Source organism: Hippichthys cyanospilos, chromosome 4, assembly GCF_059441005.1.
Source record: "Hippichthys cyanospilos isolate Australia breed blue-spotted pipefish chromosome 4, RoL_Hcya_1.0, whole genome shotgun sequence".
Taxonomy (NCBI): Eukaryota; Metazoa; Chordata; class Actinopteri; order Syngnathiformes; family Syngnathidae; genus Hippichthys; species Hippichthys cyanospilos.
Genome location: NC_142372.1, coordinates 17,708,464 through 17,729,264, shown reverse-complemented (window position 1 = coordinate 17,729,264; position 20,801 = coordinate 17,708,464). Strand labels below are relative to the sequence as shown.

Below are 20,801 nucleotides of genomic sequence, written 5' to 3'. Positions count from 1 at the left end.
CAACCTTTATTGAGCCAAGGCACATATCTTGTGTATTATATTTGAGGGGGAAAAAAAAAATCACAAAGTAAACAACCACACAATGATCTGGTCTTAATTTGCTCCCCAATTTGTAGTCTGCGCTACATCTGAGACTGTTTAGTTGAACACTGTTGAATGGAAAGCAACAAGTGGATCTAATGAAAAATAGGTTCTTGTCACCTAAGCAAATTTAGTGGCAATTGAATGGTTGAAAATGGTAATAAAAAATAAGTAAAAACTTATTAACTGCAATGATGCAGCTTTATTTTAAAATCTACATATGTAAGAAAATGGCAATGTATTGCCTGAAAAGGGAGTAGCAGGGTTAAACACTATAATAACTGTTGTTCAGTGTGTCAATTAAGACTAATACAATAAGTGTCTTAAACCTGTTTTTTTTTTAAAGAAATGTGGGGGGACCCTGAAAATCTCATGGCCCAATGCTGTTGGCTGTTTGCCTAATGATAGAGCCACCCCTATCAGTCGGATTCAATTCCTGCTCATTGGATGCGTCCAATTGTATCATTGGTACGGGCCTGTGTCAGCTGGTCTCTTCGGTTGCCAGGTTGCAGCATCTTTGACCACGTGAAGCACACATAGTCAAAGGACACCTGAAAATAATGGCGCAATTTCATGTCATGTGACTAGAGTGGACCTTTCGATGTCCTCCCGTGGTTTGTTTTCCTTTTCAGCTTCATGTTCCATATGCCTTCGTCATTTAGTTTCTCGGCTGCTTGCTTCCCCGCTGCAGCTTGCGTGTGTGCGTCATGTTTAGAGGTTCTCCAAACCACCACCTCCAGCCACTATCTAAATAAACCTGCTTACTTTAATGCATTTGGAGTACAGTTTATGTATGTGTGATGGTGGGTTCCCCCTTATTCACCACAAAGAAAAACTGTAATACCACCTGCTTACGATTATATAACGTCAGAAAAAATGTTATGAATTATGTATTAGAGTGTATACACCTAACCCACTGGTGGGAAACTTGAAGTACACATACATGAAGAGAAAGCTACAGGTATATTCAGCTCAAGGGAAGCTTTAGTTTAAAACTAGTTGTTCTCAAACAGTGGTGTGCCGGCTCCCTCTAGTTGTATGAAAAAAAACAAAAAAAAAAAAAAACGGAATTAATAGCCAAACCGGATAGGGTTACAGTTTTTTTTTTCATAATTTTTTAATGTTCATGTTCAAACTGCATAAAGTGACTGTTATAGGAATAAAACCAGACTTTTTTTTAAAGAACATTTGGGCCTTGCACACAACTATTTAAATGGTAGTCATGAAAACCCCTAAACATGCATCTGTCCTTTTAGTAGAACACAGTGTGGTATTTGTAATTCACACCTGCTGCCATTCTAAAATATGAATGAGGATGTCTTAACAGATTTTTAAGCAGCGACTTATAAGCAGCAAAAGCACTAGTGTGGGAAACTCAAGAGTTGCAAAACCTTATCGTACATTTGCGTCATTCATTTGCCAACCAACCACTTGCAACAGACCTTTTTTTTTTCAATATATGGATGTAATCTGCATTCACCAATATACAACCCATGCACCTGTATACTGTATGTGTGTAAATGTGTATGTGTGTGTGTATACATGTGTATGTATATGTATATATATATACATACATACCAGAGGTCACTAAGGTAACAACATGAGTAACCCGCAGGCCTGTTTTACAAAGAGCTTACACGTGATAGGACATTATGATTTTCTGTACACATATACACAAGTATATTACATTTAAATTACAGGTCAAGGAAATTATTTACTGAGACAACACGCACAGCCATATTTTGGGGCGTGAGTGGGTTAAGACGTGGCACAGCAGTATTGACAGCTGATCGATCCTTTCATTGAAAGGTCCTTCAATTCATTAGCATTGGCAATGATAAACTGAATGAGACCGACAAAGAAAATAGTACATCACATCTCCGCTCACTTAACTAATATTGCTGTGCGCATGCTTCCACAAAAAATTCCTTTACCTATTTTAGGCTGGTTCAACCAGAAAACAAAAAATAAGAGGAAAAAACCCCAACATAAAACGTTTTGGATGCAGGTTTGTTTTTTTGATGTCTGTAGCCTCCTGCACACCACAAGTAAATGTTTAAATATTGCTTGATTACAACCAGTGAAACCAAATCACACTTTGAGTTCCGTTTTCCCGATAAACCATATATTTTCCTTCTCATATTTTTTTTTCTTGTGAGCACCACAGGCACACTTTAGAAACTGTTTTAGTGAGTCATTTTTCTGTTCCAAGGTCCATAAAGCCTTGCTTGGAGAAGTTCAATCTGAATGAATGAACCAAAACAAAAATCTCCACGACACACTCCCAGCATCTTGTGCAAAATTTTCCTTAAACGTTTGGTAGCTTTTTGGCTGCACATGATAAACTCCACAGTTTGAAAATTTAATTACCTGTCCCAATACTTTTGTCTTTAGGTGGTGAAATACAGTAGATTACTGAATTGTATTTAACAACTACAATTAGTGAATGAAAACAAAGGAAATCTATCCATCCATTTTCTACAGTATAGTGCTTGTCTTTGTTGGTACCAATAATGGTACCAATACACTTATGACTGTTGGTGCTGCATTCTTTAATTTTGTTCACTTGATGACACTTTCATGAAGTTGTTGGTCTCCACTAGAAGATGATCTTTGTGTGCATCCCCACACACACACACACACACACGCACGCACATATGAGCAGCAGTCCGTCAGCCAAGCTCCACTCTGGGCTGCTGATCCAGCTGCTTGACTCATTTGTCAGTATGATGATTAACATTATTTGTAGTTTTCCCTCCTGACGTGAGGCTGCTGCTGCTGCTCGTGTGTGCGCTGAGCCAGGAACATTTCAGAAAGGCTGGTGCGGGGGAGGCCCCCCCCCCACCCCCCTTCCTCTGATCCCGAGGGGTCCTTTCTCTATATAAGGCTCTTGAAGCCGCTCTGACTGTAGATGCACATTTTGCGTGCTGACAACTCTCAGCAGATCCTCACACGGGAATACAAGACAACCCTCAAGCAAGTGAATTGTGACAAAAGACAAGCAGAGGTGAGATAACACGTTTAGGTTGTTGCCTAAATCTGCCTTGAGACTTTTTTTTTTCTTCCTATCAGTTTGGTCTAGTGAATTCCATTTAAATAGGCACTTCACTGACTGTGATGTAGGCAGAGTTGAATGATGATGCACGTGTAATTGGGCTCTACTATCTGTTTATATATATATATATATATATATATATATATATATATATATAATTTTTTTTTTCCCCTAGATAAGGCGTGAAGTAAACCAATGAATGGTATTTTTTTTATAATCACCCATTCCGTTGAAGTCTTTTCTTATCAATTATGTTTCCATGTCCTGATGTAATCACCTGTCAAGGCTGTATTTTTATTTTTGTAAAATATTCTCTGTGGTGTTCTTGTTTACTTACGTGTGTTAGTGCCATCTTTCTATAAGTCTGAAGTACATCTATCTATCTATCTATCTATCTATCTATCTATCTATCTATCTATCTATCTATCTATCTATCTATCTATCTATCTATCTATCTATCTATCTATCTATCTATCTATCTATCTATCTATCTATCTATCTATCTATCTATCTATCTATCTATCCATCCAAGTTTTTAGCACCAAGTGACAGAAAGCGGAGTTGGCATGCATGCAAGCATGGTGCCGGGGTAAATTAGAGGTCAACCCACCCCCTCTACAGAAAGTTCTCAAGGAGCCGGACGACATGAAGCAACAGTATGCATCCATGTCTTTTCAGCCCATCTGTCACCGGGGTCTAAAATTCAGGAGAGTCATGAGAAGGGCCCGGGTAGCCAAGCTGCTCTCGGTTGAGTGCGAGCAGCAGCAGCAGGGTGTGGTGCTTGCCCGATGCCTGGTGCCTGGCTCAGTTGCCCCTGGCACAGCGTGTTGACACAGAGCCGGTGCCAGACCTCAAGCCGCCTCTTTGCAGCCAGGGGGAAAGAGGTGAAGGGATTCAAGGATAAGGGGAGAAGCAGTGCAAGCGAGAACTTGTGTTTATTTTCTTCTCGGTTCACACGGACCCGTTGCACCTTCCTTGCTTTATTTGAACAAGTCCTCCCTCTTGTTAGCCATTAAATCATTATTGACTGCAACATTAGCAACCAAATGAAATACAGTAAAACATCCAGTTGTAGTAAAAATATGCTCAAATAACATCATAATGTTCAGGTTTCACACCTCCCTTGTAGTTTACATTTGAAAAATCTCTAATACGTATATTTCAGGAGCCCTTTTGGAGCTTTAAACTATGCAATACATTGATTTCTCACCCTAAACATCCCAGTGTTATTTTCCTTCTTTGACACATTTCAAAGCACTCCTTGCTTATTGTGCGCTCTCACACCCGCCTCGCACGAGCAGGTAAACATGACATGAGAAAAAGAAATTTATACCTCCCCTACACCACCCCCGTGCGAGAGTAAATACACGCCAACCTTACCCGCGTCTTTTAGTTTCTTTTTAGTTCCGGAGTTGAGGTGGAGAGAATTTGCCCAGTCGCCCAAGCAAACAGCAATGTTTCTTTTATTTATTAAAACATTTTACTGTATAAAACACTTAAGTGGCAAAATTGTGTGTGTGGGAGCACAAAGTCACACATTCAGTGTCAGTCACCCATCGGGGTAACTTTAGTTATGGATACTGGATTCGCATGGGGACCAATTTGATAGGAGGAACTTGTGTCAGTAAGTGCGATCTATAGACACTGTTTTGCATTTTAATGCCAGTAAATGGCCTGTCTTTGGCTCCTTCATTCACCCCCCTGACCCTCGTGAGGCTAAGCGGTCAAGATGATTGGTTGATGAATGTTTCATGGCAGGTGGCATTGAACGACATCATAAAGGGGGTGTGGCAGCCACACAGTGAGAAGCCGAAACGTGTTCCTTCCTGGTTAGAAATGTCAAGACCATAAAACTTTGATAAGAAATGAAATAGCTAATGTAATGTCCATCCATTTTATACAGCCACTTACCCTCACCGGAGTCGCTGGCTTGCTGTTGCCTATCCCAGCGGGCTTTGGTGGTGGGTGGGGGATACCCTGAACTGGTTGCCAGCCAATTGCTGGGCACACAGGATTGAACAACCATTCACGCACCCAATCATAACTGAGGACAATTTAGAGTGCCTGTTACACCTGCCATGCATGATCATGGCGAAACCTGAGTACCCAATGAGAACCCATGCGGGCTCGGGGAGAACATGCAAACTCTACACAGGAATGCTAGAGAGAATTTGAAGTGAACTCGGGTTTTGATGCGCTAACCATTCTTGCACAGAGCAGCCCTAAATCACCAATGTGCCAAAGGTCATTTATATGCACTGTGGAAAGTGTAAAAATATCGTCATAATCTAGGTCCTTTAAAAATGAAGTAGCAAAAAATTGAAGTATTTTTGCAACTTTTGGCATTTTTTGCTTGAATTTGGTGGACAGTGTGCCACTCTTGAAGTGTGCCTTTGCCACCTGGCTGAGCATTGTGCACAAATACAAAGCTAACTAAAGCTGTCTCAGCTTCCCAGTAAGCTGCAATACTATTAGTCATTCTTGTGAATATCGCACAATGCGAGCATTGACCATTTTTGTGTTCAAATATAGTTTTTGCCGAAAGCGATGCACTTAAAACAGTTGTGTGGATTTCATGTCTTAGTTATTACATTTTGGAACCACATTTGTTGTGGGACCTCTAGGCATCCTTTATTTAGGAACTCCAGAAGATCGTGTTACATCATTCTCCTTTATTTCTGGCTCATCTAAAAGAATTTGTGGCGCCAATGACAATGTGCATTCGTATGAAATTTTACATAATGAGGGCATATAACGTTTTGCAAAGGAGTCTGACACAATTTAGCAATAGGTTGCTTCATGTTCCAATTAACTTGCTCTTAATTTGAAAAAAAGTGCACTGATCTTGACACTGCATTTAAAAAATGTGTTTCTAATAGACTAAAGTGCCTTCACTTACCCCATGTGGTACTCTTATCCCCATTTTTAGAACCACTGGCCTAAGCGATTAGAATGCTGCTGCGTCGATCCAATTAGTTAGCCTACCTGACATTTAGGCATTATAGGACTGGCAAATTTCGCTCAAAATACTTTTTCTACAATTTCTTAAAAGAGACTTAATTTGACTTGGAAGTGGATTCCAGCAGAAAAACTGATTTCATTTCATTTTGACACTCAATGTCAATGACATATTGTCTATGAGTCATTGTTGAATTAGTGTCAGCATTTCTGGTTATGACATTATTGCACACTCATTTGCGATACTATCAAAATTCAACGCAAAAGGAAGTTTTCAGTACGAGATGTCTACTTCGTCAGCTGTTGTAATATGTACTCCCATAACAGGAAGAACCTGATGAAATGTTCCCTCCCTGCAGGTTGTGTCAGGACCAGCTCCCCTCACAAATATAAACGGCATCGTTGTATTCAAACCTCATAGTGTAAACAATGGCCTTCATCCCGCTCCTCACCCTCCTGCTGCTCTCCTGGCTCGGCGGCTCGGCGTCTCTCTTCCTGCCAGACTCCGAGGAGCTCCGGCAGCTGCTGAGTCGCTACGAGGACCAAGAAGTGGGTCATAACAGCACTGGCCAAGATGGAAGGAGCAGTAGGAGGAGACGTGCCATCCGCTGGTCGGACCGGGAGGAGATCCTCCAGCTGCACAACAAGCTGCGGGGCTCCGTGTACCCCAGTGCGGCCGACATGGAGTACATGGTGAGGCACACTTGAGAAATGCCCTTCTGTGTCTACTAAAATGCATTCTAGATTTTCAGGGTGTGTTAAATCAAGAAAAATAATGGTAATTAAGGGAATCTGGAAATTGTAAATGAATTACAATTTTTTCATGGGTAACAGTGTTCAAGGAGTTTGAAATAGACTCGAACTGTCTCTGTTTCCACCACTTTTGCATAGGGGTCACGGAAACATGCCCTTCGACTTTCAAGGGTCATGGGTGATCTTGAAACTGTAAGCGTCCAAATCGTTGAAGTGAATATTTATGGAAGGAAGGGAGCTTGGAACACTACGTAAAACTGGCTGCGTCTCGCCAATCTCAAAACAGTGAAGGCCAAAACTGCATGAGATTGATCATACACACTAAACATAAGCGTCAGAGGGTGCCGCGACTCAACGCAAAATCAAAATCTAGATCTGCAATCTAGCAATGAAAAATTAGCTTCTTGTTCGCTGAAACATCTGTTAATATGTCACCAAGAAAACTGAATTAGTTTTGAAAATATTTATCGTTCGGTATAGATAATTATGGTGATAAACTGACACACAGTTAACCAAGTATCTCCAATTAATGTTATTGTATGTATGTTTGTATGGAAAATGGACATTGCTTACTGTAGATGTTAAAATACCATAGCAAAATGCTGTTGTAGTAAAAAAACAAAAAACAAAAAAAAAAAACTGGAAATGTGCAGTCATGACAGCACACGATTACCAGCCTGCTGTGTTGTGTGTTTCTTTTTAACAAGCTGGATAATAATGCTGACTTTGCTTGTCTACCTGCTTCATGCCGCAGAAGACAAGCAAGGGTGGGAGTGCTTGTTAGGAGCCTGCACGGTACTGGAATGGGCAAAGTAGAGGAATTATTGTTGTTGGGACTCCTTGAAGGTTCGGCCGTGTGCTGGGAAAAGTGTGTTCGTCCGTGTGTTAGAGTGTTTCTGTGCACGACCACCAAAAGACTGGAAATTTACTGAGAAGTCACTCACAGAGGCCGAGTAAGGTCTCATCTACTGTGGAAAGCCGATTCAGCATTTATTCGACAGCTTAAAGTAATTTAGCACACTTGTAGAAGGACCTTACATGACTAGTAGCATTTCCTTCCACGTCCGTGATACTTCAGTACATTTATAAGAAGACTATGAGATAGCGGTAGGACATTTTGGGTCAGCCGAGCCCCTAAATGTCTCTCGTGAATGTCGGCAGGTGTGGGACGATGAGCTGGAGAGGTCTGCCACTCACTGGGCTGAGATGTGCCAGTGGGATCATGGACCTCAGGACCTGCTCATGTCCATCGGGCAGAACCTGGCTGTTCACTGGGGCAGGTGAGATTGATGCCTCAATGTTAACAATGTCTGAATTCACAGCATGTCTCATTTTTCAATCGACTTTCAGCCAGCGTCCAACCCCCATTGTTGTAATGTAATGCATATGCTTATGGAACAACCAGATTTGCACAATGCCTAGTTTTATTATTTATTTAATTTCGCAACATATATTTGACGTGAAATTCTAACAAAAACTACATTTGCAGTGTTCCCAATGTCGGTAGAATTTCTCAGGAAGCTAGCTAACACTGTAAACAAATAGCTCCCTGAAATTAATTCAGTTTTGAAGTGTTTTATTATCGCCCATCAAAAAAACAAAAAAAAAAAATACTCTTTAAAATGTCCAATATGGAACCAATAATTGGTCCATCCCTGGTCAAATTACATGTAAGGGTTGATTAATAATGTCGCCATTGTAGAAAGATGATGCGTAATCTACCTGGAAGTAAATGTGACACTATGGTGAAAGGCCATGCAGTGTATAAACATTAACTGGCGCCCATAATTCCACTCATACCTTGAGTTTCACTAGTTTTCTTTTATAGCAGCAGCAATTGGATGAAATCAGTGACTTCTTCCTCCTCACACACGATCCAGCGCAGTCTGTGTGTGTGTATTAGTATGCGCGTGTGTGTTTGGCTTACGTACACACTGTGTGGCTAACGACATCTGCCGGTAACTCATTTCACATTGACAGTCGCTGGCAATCGCTTAAGTGATGTCGACAGGCCCGTCTGGCTGAGAGCTGTTGAAAATCTTGCCAATTGCAAGTCGTCTTTTTCCCCGTCTCCCCTGCTGGCCGCGCCACCGCACTTTATCGCCCCACCCCCAAAAGGGCACAATGAAGGCCTGAACTCTGCCAAGATGTGCTAATCTGTGTTTAAAATGAATTTATTACCATCTTTAGTGTTAGCCTTGTACATGTCGTCTGGGGTTTGTCCATGTACACTGGAAACCATTAAACTGCCGTTACAGTATGCATTCCCCTCGCTGCTTCATTTCTTTCGGGGTGATTTGTACCATAACCAATGCGGACAAATGTTTGCAGGGTTACGTCCTTCCCCATCGGTTCATTTTGCTCATGTAATGTACAGTATGTAGTAGTTGACTGTTGTATGAATGTGTGCATGTGTGTCCACAGTAGGCCTCTGTGTACGACCGCGCATTGCCATGACAGCAGGTGCCCTTCCAGGAATCTGCTGTCGTTCTCACTGAGGCGTTCATACCTCCCACTTTCCCGTCGTTTCTTCTTGTGCCAGTACACCCCCTGAGGATTCCCTTCTTTCCGCTCTCTTTCTTTCTTTCTTTCTTCTCTTTCTTTACTCTCTCTCTCTCCCCATCATGCTGTGCACTGTGCAATACCCTAAATAGACATGTTTGCAAAAGCAATTTGTCAGTTGTTGGGGGCATGTTTAGTTCTCTTTAATTCTTTGTTGTTTATAATTTCCCATGTTACAGAGAGGAAGAAGTGCTGAGAGAATAATGTTTGACTGAATCTACTGGTTTGTGTATGCAGATACCGCTCTCCCGCCTTCCACGTTCAGGCTTGGTATGATGAGGTGAAAGACTACACTTATCCCTACCCTCATGAGTGCAATCCTTGGTGTCCCGAGCGCTGCTCCGGGCCCATGTGCACCCACTACACCCAGGTGAGGGGAAAGCAATAACACTAGACAAATGGATGCGCTGGATAAAAAAAGCATGAAGCACAGGCAAACCATTAATTAAAAAATGCATGAACACATGAATGCCGTACGCTATTGAATACAAATGAAATCCTTATAAAAAGATGATTTGTTTTGACAGTTTTATGATATTTTCACATTGTTTGTGGTTGTGCATTGTGGTGGTATAGATAGGTCTTCATAATCTCAAATTATCTTCCTCCTTTGACATGAATGGAGATGACATTAATCTGTTCCAACCTTTCATCCAAATAAACCCTAACATGTGTTCTTTTAGTAACAACAATGGAACTCTGAAACATCTATGTTTTATGTTTTGTTATCTATGTTATCTTTTACTGTGTGCGACTTGTCCACCAGATTGCGTTATGGAACAGTCCTGCAGACAAACAAACTGCACTAAACTACTCAATAACCTTCAGTAAGATTAGTCCTTCATTGCAGAAGATAAAGAATGTATGCCAATGAGTGCATTTTCTTTTTTTAATGGACGTTCGCTGTACATGTTTTATTCTAGTTTCTGTTTTTTAAAGTGTTAAAACTCAGCCATGTGATACTATGGCATTTTCCTTTAGGTGTTATCATTTATCTCACTGAATTAATTTATCATAATTATTCATCATGACAAAAATATATGCATTATCTAGTTGGTTCATTTCTTCTTGTATGGTCACATGTTTACACAGCCATAGATTGCGAAATAGAATTTTTTGGAGTAGGGAGGACGTGTTTATCTGTATTCACAATCATCAAACAATGTCTCAGTATGAAACACAAATACATATTACAAACCACATGAAGGATTTTCCTTTAACTCCTACCATATTAAAGGAACAAATCCAATGGTGTCACTCTAAACCGAGTAGCCTACTTTTCTCTTCGTCAGGTCATCAAGTTACATTTTAAAAGTCCTGTAACCTGTTTTTTATTTGATTTTTGTAGCTGTATTTGAAGAAAATCTTCCCTTCTAGTTCACTTTGAAGCTGTTGGGATGTGTTTACGGAACCATCCGCACTCCTCCCTCTGCCCCTCAGCCTGAAATCTGACCAGGGCCATCTGGTAGTCATTCACATTCATCCCTCCATGCTTGACCTGGATTCTTCTAAAAGATGCTGCAGTGAGTGGGGGGCACTGCTTGAACTGAGCATCCAAACTTTGTCCATGACTTTTCTTCCTTTCAAACTTAAGTGGACAGAATGTTCACTTGAAAACATCTGGCGAAATGGTGTCTTGTGAAGCACTTGGGTTCATTAGTGCCCTCCTGAAAATTTGTCTGTCCGATGATCTGCTGGCATGGCTGTTTTAGAGTGCCTGGGTGTTCACCGTGAGAGCATGCAACTCAATGAGAAAAGATGGAAGAATGAGGCGAAAAAAAAAAGGTGGTTTGATTGTCCATCTGTGGAACAGGGCTTTGCACCATTGGGGTGGCTCTAGAGTGCCTCGTTGTTGTAGCGTGGAAATGCTCCAATCAACTTGCTCGCATTTAATCCAGCCATCGGAGGCTTTATGCGGATATATTTTTGCAGCTGAAACAGGTCTTCGGATCTTTGGACAGAGGAAAGATGCTAGAGAGTAACATTCATTTTTTCCAGGATAATTTGAATGACAGTTAAGTAGGGCAGTGAATGGACTCACCAACACTATTTGAGAGCAAGGAGAAGAGCTTGATATCGCACGTCTTCAAAGACTCTTTCGATGTACACTTTTATTTTTTCTTCTCCTTTAAATTTGACTCCTGTATGACATCTTTGTTTTCACTTTACACGATCTTTATTCACAGTAACAAAGTATTTGCCCGACTGGACAATGGTCTCCAAAGATGGAGAGTCCCCGGCTCACATCGCAGCACACATCACACATGAGTTCCCCGTGCTGACTCACTGCTTCCAGTGGCCTTGAAAAGTCTCTACTCGGAAAAAAGATGGACATTCCTCAGCAGCGAGAGCACACACGCACGTTTGAAGGAAAGGGAGGAAAAGTTAGAAGTTTTGGAACCTGCAGTGTCGTATTCCCCTTCAAGTGGCACATCATTCATCTTTAGCACCGCTGCAGCAGTTTTCCATTTATTAAGGTGTTTTATTTTACCTTGGACTCTTCCGAGTAAGGTATTAGAGCATGATGGGTTTTCCGTTAGGTTGATGAGAGTGATGGAGGTAATATCCCAGTGGGCAAAGTGTGTTCACACAAGATGAGCGTCTGACGGGGGCATAAAAACAGGCGGGCCACTCGGCCGCGTCCCACTGGCCTCGTTAATCGTGACGGCGTGTCTGCTTGCTTCCTCTGGAATGATCCGTTGACCCGCAAGCTGAGAGTGAGAAACGACCCGAGGAAAAATGGGACGTCACTTTTATAGGTTAACCTGCTAGATGTCTTTTCATTCATTCAGAACCTCCAGCTTATTTTGGCCTTTCTTTTTTTCCCCTCTTCACAGGTGGTTTGGGCCACCACGAGCAGAGTTGGCTGCGCCGTTCACGTGTGTCCGAGGATGAACGTGTGGGGGGAAACATGGGAGAACGCCGTCTACCTCGTGTGCAACTACTCCCCAAAGTAAGACCAAAGATTCCAAAAATGACACCTTTGGTCTTTGCTGACATTTTTCTTCCGAAAAGTCTTGGCGGCCGAGTTTATGTTCCTAACGTACTCACGGCTGTCGGCTTGACCGCTCATTTGAACACTGAATGACATTTTGGGGCCACTCAAATTCCTCCAGAAGTCAGAAAATAGAACAACAATAATGAAGCATTGGGAATGGAAAATAAGGGCTTGTTTCCATTCCATTTAGAGACAACGTGGAGAGCTTTTATTAGCCTCTTAGGATTGTTGACCGCAGGCGAATAGTGTTAAAGTCATTACAAGGCTGGCAAGCAAAGTGATGCTGACAAGTTCCATCCCACAGTCAACATGTACGCCACGTGTTCCCACAGGGGCAACTGGATCGGGGAGGCTCCCTACAAAAATGGCCGCCCGTGCTCCCAGTGTCCACCCAGCTATGGAGGAGGATGCAGAAATAATTTATGCTACAAAGGTAAGCCTAAACGGTGCCGTTACTTTGCAATAAAATATAGTGGATCCACAAAGGCAGTGGTTATTGACATTTCAAGTATTACCTGAGATAATACTTCACTTGAGAGAGACATAAATGTTTTTTGGTCCAGAGACCATCGCTCAGCAGATTGTTGCGCTTTGATTTGTAAGCAACACTTTTCAATAAAAGTGCTTAGACTATGACAGGGAACTCAGTTCCACTCCCAAAACAAGAAGCAGCAGTTTGGCATCCAGTGAGCAATTTTTCAAAAGAAGAAATACTGCCACGCTCAGCTGACTCTCAAACTAAACATACCGCAAATACAATTACTGTACATGTGTATTCAAAACAACCACATAGCTTTGCCTTATACAAAATGTTGCTAGCCTAATGCTAGATGCACAAAGCCGTGGCTGATATAACAAATAGCATTGGATTTACGATGCTGTAACACATTTAAGAAACTCATATTTGAAAGCAAATAGTGTAGGAACACATGTAGACGCAACATAAATCTTCTCACCTATACATCCGCCTCTGACAAAAATAATCAACGTTATTGTGTGACACTCTTACTTGTTCATGTCTTTATTCCTCTGTATTATTTTGCCCTCCAATGACCAAGGTGTGCATACCAGAAGGAGCACAAAATGTTGGGCTGAAATGGAAAAAGGGCAGTTTCATCGATAATTTGTGATAGACATTTTTGGAGTGTGGCAATCTTCTTTTGCAAATAAAGGCTACTCTGTTTTGGACAATATTGTAAGCCACTGCACATTTTTGACATTCACGCTGTCCTTCAATATAGGAAAATATAACAAATAACGATCCATAACAATGTATTGCATGTTAAAGTTAAATAACGTTTGTACCTCAATAAAACTCCTCCTTCGTAACTGTTAAATGCATTGTATTGTAATTTAAAGTGAAATACAACTGAACTGTACTTCATAAGAGGACCATATATGCAAAAAAAGAAATATGTACTCTCCTAGATTGTATAAAGAAAAAATTACATCTTATTGAAAATCCTGCCTTTGCATCCAATGTTAGACTCCCAGCGCACAGAAACCGAGGATATGAATGAGGTGGAGAAGCCACAGGTGCCCGTCGTGCCTCGCACAACCGCCAAACCTGCACCCAAACCCTCCACTCCAAGGAAACCAGTGTCCAAGCCGTCTATGCCAAGCAGCCCAGCCTCAAGGGGTTCAAGTAACACCAACCTTGGTAATTTTTACATGACTATAGAAGACATTAACATTGTTCTGTTATTTTATCTAATTTTTCACCTCCGTATTTTTTGCAGCTCAGCCCATCAAGTGTGAGACCAGACTGCGAGACAAGTGCAGAGGAGTGACTTGCAACAGGTGACTTGCAACACAAATGTTCACATATCTTCAAAGTATAATGCAAGGGTGTCAACTTCATTTTCGTCCTGGTGCCGATTTAGAAAAAAAAAATAAAATAATAATAAGCGAATGGAAATCTTGATAAAAACTGAACTGTTGTGATATTTCAGTGTTCCTAATTTTGTGAAATACCATATTTTTCATAGATATAAGTGTCCAGCAAACTGCATGAATAGAAAAGGAAAGGTTTGGGGAACGCTCTACTATGATGTGGTGAGCATGGTTTCCAGTGAATATTACAACCATTTTATGTGAATGAATAGAGACTGAAGCAGGTGCTTTTCATTGTTCGAGTAGCAGTCCAGTATTTGCCGTGCCGCCATTCACTTTGGTGCGATCGACAACAACGGGGGGCTTGTAGACATCACCAGGATGGAAGCCAAGGTTCCCTTCTTTGTCAAAGCTACGAAAAATTCCATTGAGTCTTTCAGGTGAACCTCAGTTTGTTCATAGATAATATAAACTGTGCAGCAATAAATTGTGATTTCCCCATGTCTAAACACATCTTTGAATGTACTTTACAGTAAATATAAGCCAGGAAACGCCTTCATGATGGCCAAAGTACAAGGTAGGAGGAGTACCGCGCTGATTTAAAATGACCCGAACATTACCTGGTAAGACGGCAAGCTTAACATTTATTTTTATTTTCCCATTTATCTGAACAGAAGCCAACGTTGACTGCTACACTACAGTGGCCGAACTCTGCCCATTCAAAAAGCCCCTCTCACATTGTCCAAGGTGACTCATCGCATGCACTCACCACAGGAAAAAAATAGCTCATTTAAAAAACTGTTTTAAAGTCTATTTTATCTATAACATTTTCATTGAAGTTGGTTATCAAAAGACTGGGGAACAGAAGCACTTTTAAGGTGTGAAGAGGAACCATTTCAATGTTTAAGAATCGCTTTCATTTTGTCTGCATCTGCACAAAAAGTATTTTTTTTTTCTATAAATTAGGAACCCACAATATCCGTCATTTCTGGAAAGATCCTGGTATTCTAATTTTAAATGTATAACATTCCAGTCAAATGAGTTAGAGTTGGGCTTTAACTGAACACTTGATTTTGGTACATTTTGACACTGATGTCCAATTGCTTCTTCAGAGTCTTCTGTCCTTCTGACTGCAAGAATCAACCTTCTTATTGGTCACCAGTTATCGGCAGTAACATCTACATGGACGTAAGTGATGAGTTTTTGGAAAAGAAATCATAGATTGATTTATGGTTGTATTATGTGATGGAAGGGATACCATATCATTTCAACTACACTATACTTAAATACATGACAAGCACAGTTTTTCAATGCGTAGTAACAATCCAATATTTTACCTTGGAATCAGATAACTGAAGTACTTCGATATACACCTTGAGGAACCCCTATTTTTACTAAACGGTGAAAATTAGGTCTCACGTGTGATTTTTGAAATTTAGAAACAAGAGAGGTAGGAAATGCATTGGAACAAAGGTGTCAAACTGCAGTCCTCGAGGGCCGGTATCCTGCATGTTTTCAAACTCTCTTTCCCAAACACACTTGAGTCAAATGATTAGGATCATGTTCAAGCTCCTACAGAGAGTGTTAACAAGCTAATCATTTGAATCAGGTGTATTGGGGAGAGCGGCTCGGTGGAGCAGTGTTTAGCACGTCTGCGTCACAGTTCGGATACCCAAGTTCAAATCATTTGCCCAAACTTCCTGTGTGGCGTTTGCATGTTAAAAGTCAAGGCGATGACTGACTTTACAAAACGAAAAAAACTAAAATAAATCATTAAATATGTAATGGATCTGTTCCAGGGGGCTGCTTCGCTTTAATTTTTTTTTTTTAATTCTTAAAACCAGGGAAGCAGTGAGCGATAACATGCATCTTGTTACCATTTTTCCTCATTTTTGTATTTTTACATTTGAAAACCTTTGGTGAACATTGATTTCCACTGCTACTTTGACTTCAAGTGCAAGTTTTTTGTGTTTGTTCCCAATCGGACTAATTATTGTACATATGTGAAAAAGCAGAAATTCTTTCAGTAAGACTTTTTTCTTATTGCTCATGACCACTGCAAGCCCTTCTGAAACATGTTGAAAGCGGATTGCTTCACTGTAAAGTAGACTAAACAGCGAAGTGCTAGAATTCACGTCACCTTCATGAGTCAGTGTGTTGAGTTAGCACTGGCACTGGCACGTAACGTCTACGTGAAGTTTCATAGGCTTTCACCTTGTACGAACTTGGCCTCCGATGACGTCCAGCTGGCTGCACATCACAGCTCCCCAGAAACACTTGGACTGTCAGTCCCATTACAAGTCAACAGTCGCAGACACAAGCACCGTGTAGCAAACGTGCACTGGGACGTCTCAGCAGAGTCGTGCCCTAAAGGAAACACAATCCTGTGGACAAGCTGCTAAACTGTAACCTGTTTCTCTGGACAGAACTCAAGTATTTGTAAGGCGGCCATCCATGCAGGGGTGATCTCACCAGACGGAGGCTTTGTGGACGTCCTGCCTTTGGACAAGAGAAAGAATTATGTTGGTGTGCTGAAAAATGGCATCCAGTCTGAAAGGTATTCCTTCCGTTCCAAAGAAATACTGGTGCCACGATAACAGATACAGTTTCTAATACCAAAACTGATACTGTACTTGTTAAAATGTCTAGGTAATTTGAATGAGGTCATTTGTTTTATTAAAACATGTTTTTTTTTCCACACTAAACTTTTTTATTGCGTTTTAACCACGTCATTATATTATTAAACATCTACTTTTGTATCACTAGTCACAAACAAAACACATAATTTGTCATCAAAGCATGACTACACTCAGTTAAACCTGAAACTGTAATGATATTTTTCATTTTGCAGTAAAACTCATTTAACTGTGCTCCAAAATAGTGTTAAACAATACTGCAAATTCAAATGAATGAACGGTTTGTACCTATAGCTATGAGCTATACAGTTCTACCACAAGCAAAAAAATCAATCAAACAAACAAACAAACAAAAATCTTCCATGGCCAGAAAAGGTCCCATGAAGGTTTTTGAGCCAATCTGCTACATTCAGTGCTTTGCAGCATCTTGTGTCATCAAGAGGGAGGAATAAACTTGTTTTGGGGGAGGTAAAGAAATACAAAAAAGCACTACAGTATGTTGCATCTGGTTGCCAGGCACTATAACGAAGTGTCTTAGTTTAGACACATGTCCATATGGTATCATATCTTAAAAAGCTTTTACGAATCAGTTTTTGTCAGCTATTTTCATTGAAAATGACGTTTGTTTTTTTGTTTTTTTCCCAATCCAACATAAAATCTGCTGAATGAATTGCGGTGCATGTTTGGAACTGGGCTAAGAGAAACCCCATTCAGTCTAAAAACCTTACAACAGAGGCGGAGGCCTGACTTTGGTCAAAATCATCCCGCACACTGGCGGATTCCCCATATCAAATCAAAGTCCATTTTAAAACCAAATCAAACAAAAGATTTGTCTTCTTCAGCGCCCCGCTGATGTCCAGCCAAAACGCATTGGAAACAGCTCAAAGTTGAGATCTGCGTGAAAGAAAAGTACATTTATTCATCACATCATAGCAGGATTTATGTGCTTAAAGCGCACAGTGGCTAGCTTGCATGCACGCCATGTTTCTCACGTCGCTGCAGCTGGCTCAGACGGTGCAAAAGTGGGCGAAGGGAGGCCTTTGTGGCTCGCCCTGTTGTAAGAGTAATGGTGTGGTTGGCTGTGCGGATGGGCCACACATGGGATCTTTGCTTACTTTAAAGCCTGGCATTTCAACTGAGTGTGCAAAGTGCTGAGTGGTCCAAAATACCTGACTGTTCTGACTACAATGAACATGTACAAAAAAAACAAAAAACCAATGCAATCGGGCTAGGCGTTCTCGGGTCAATAAAAGGCTGCAGTGGAGTTCCGAACTCTTGGCAAACAATATGACAGTTACAGTGCAGATCTATTCTACGGACAAGTAATCACCCCGGATCTAGCCTAATAAGTGCTTTCCTATAAGAATAATTGCATGTGATATGATAGCAGGTGAGCGGGCATATCATCATCAATAAATATGTGGCTCCAAGGTCTCACGAATGATCTACGCATAAAGTTATTCTAGCGTTAACACATGTTAGCAGGTCCGTGTCAGTAATATGTCACATGATTCTGTGTGTGCTTGTTTTAATTTCGATTGCAAATGAAGCCTTTGCATGAAACTATCTCAATATGGTACACGGGCCATCCAAGTCGCCAACATATTTATCATTATAATAGATATGTCAAGCACAATCAATATTATTCTTCCTTCTTCTTGTAGAAAATGTTACATGTAATGCTATATTGAGTGAGACACTTTTTTTCTCACTTCATTTCATATGAAAAACGGCAAACTTCTTCCATCTCATGCACGCCTTTTTGCTTATGGCTCATTCATTCATATCATTCTCTATTGGGCACGATGGCACAACTACACAACGATACTGTAATACGGTAATCAACACTAATTAAGAGTAGGAGTCGTCAATAAGTCAAATAAGGTTGATTTATTTGTACTTTTAAAAATTGAGGATTTGAAAACATGTTCAGTCGTGAAATCGATGTTTTGGAAAAGTGGTAGAATGCCATTGTCATTCATTTTCTGACCCGCCTTTACCCTAATACAGAAACACATTGAAAATAAATAAATAGATACATACATTTCTAAGATTGAAGGCCGAGGTTCATCAAACATACTTTAAAATATGTCTTTGGTATTGAATAACTATTATTTAAGCATGTTATGCACAGGCTATGAATGTTAAGTTGATGTTAAATTTAATTTGAAATCACGATACATTGTCATTATCTAAATGTTTTCAAGGTGAACACTTCTATTAAAACTGATTCAAATGGAAAACATTTAAAATAACTGGTGAAAATGGAGAATTTTGGGCTATATCTTAATTAACATTTAGTCCTAGTCTGTGTAAATTGATGATTTTTTTTTTTTCGAAAGAAGAACTGATGACCTTTCCAATCATGTAATTGGTCTTTCTTGCAGCAAGAGCAACACCGAAGGAGGCTCCTTCCGCGTCTTTGCCGTCAGGGAATGAGGCGCCCGTCGACATGTCCTAAATTCACCTCACCTGCTCTTGAGGAGCAGGAAGTGCTTACAGGTTTGATAGCACCACCATTCACGTGTCTTTGGCGGAAGCGGAGCATCTCCACAGTGTCTGAACTCTTTCCCCCTTAAACTGAAGCAAAGGACATCACGTTTTCCCAGATAGAGAAAACTTTTAAAAAGGCTACACTTGTGAATGTTGTAAATTATGATGCATTGAACAGCTGGTGCTGGGTCTATGGAAGTTTTTGTTTACAGCGGTGATTAATATTTTTTCATATGCAGGAATGTATACTGATCACACTTTATTTAATCAGTGTGTACATAATATATATTTTGAAAAAGTACCATGTATTAACGTTTTGGTCAGTTTTTTTTTTTTTTTTTTTTTTCATTTGTTGGTCTCATTTCGCAACACTTCCCCATTCGTGCTCATGACTTGTTGCTGTTTGGCCCAAAGAATTGTGGTAACGTTGCGGTTTCATTTAATGGCAACGGGCCACTTCTGCATTAACTTTTTCTGCCTTTATTTCCAATGAAAATAATTTTTGCCTCCCCTCACCCTCCCAAGACAGATGAATGTGTCATTTTGGTTACAAAAGCATTTTATATGTTGACATGGGAGTCATAATTGGAAGTGTGGAAAGTTTCATGCTCACAATCAAAATCATTAGTTTATGCACTTTTGTAATATTATACACTTCATTGCATTTTATAGAAGAAATGTGTCCAGAATGCACACCAGTAAAACCACAACAGCAATCCAGGCTAATCGCTCCTTTTGACCAGTAAATATTCATATTTTTGTCAAATTATTGTGTGGCCACTAAGAAAATCTGTCCATTGTATTTCTTAATTCTACCTCAATTCTATCACTATGCTTGGCAGCCTGGTCTTTAACATACCGCAATAGTAATGAAGGTGTTTGATGGGTTTTGTAAAGTCAGGGGACTTGTAAATAATGTTATCATTTCAGTTATTATTATTATTATTTTTTTTTTTTTGCAGTAGCAGCAGCAAGATCATGAAAAGAATGTGCGACTGTTTAAATTTTCTTGGTTGACTTGTTTTTATATAGACATGTATACTGTAAATTGGTTTTATATTTTTTGCACAATTTGAAAATAAAATTTGAATTTTAAACTGCCGCGCTCAGTGTTTCTTATTCACCAGATAGCTGAGCGACTTTAACTAGTCATGTCCCGGGAATTAGAAGTGCACCGAGAGCTGTTTGTGATGTCGAGCTAAACTAGACACCCTCAATACCTCAGCTATGCCCAGAAATTCTGTCCATAAAGGATATGAAGACTGTTTGATTCTGTCTGTGACGTGCAGAAGCGAAAATATTAATTAGTTGAAAGATGGAAATACTTATTGGACTTTCCAGGTCAGATAGGATCAGAAGCATTGTTCCTAAAATCCAGACGGGACCCCTGGGAACCAGACAAAAATATGTAATTGATTCAACACTCATAAAG

The 20,801-nt window shown here is 40.3% G+C and overlaps 1 protein-coding gene across 1 annotated transcript; it reads left to right on the top strand.

Annotated features, from left to right (window-relative positions):
• Nucleotides 1–2,986: 2,986 nt before the first annotated feature.
• Nucleotides 2,987–20,453, top strand: crispld2 (cysteine-rich secretory protein LCCL domain containing 2). Its single transcript, XM_088412882.1, has 15 exons — nucleotides 2,987–3,088; nucleotides 6,454–6,787; nucleotides 8,009–8,127; nucleotides 9,647–9,779; nucleotides 12,247–12,362; nucleotides 12,740–12,840; nucleotides 13,894–14,067; nucleotides 14,147–14,207; nucleotides 14,396–14,462; nucleotides 14,547–14,680; nucleotides 14,774–14,817; nucleotides 14,915–14,987; nucleotides 15,353–15,428; nucleotides 16,667–16,797; nucleotides 19,264–20,453. The coding sequence occupies exons 2-15, from the start codon at nucleotides 6,524–6,526 to the stop codon at nucleotides 19,313–19,315; spliced, it is 1,545 nt and encodes a 514-aa protein (XP_088269008.1). The 5' UTR covers nucleotides 2,987–3,088; nucleotides 6,454–6,523; the 3' UTR covers nucleotides 19,316–20,453.
• The last annotated feature ends 348 nt before the right edge of the window (nucleotides 20,454–20,801 follow it).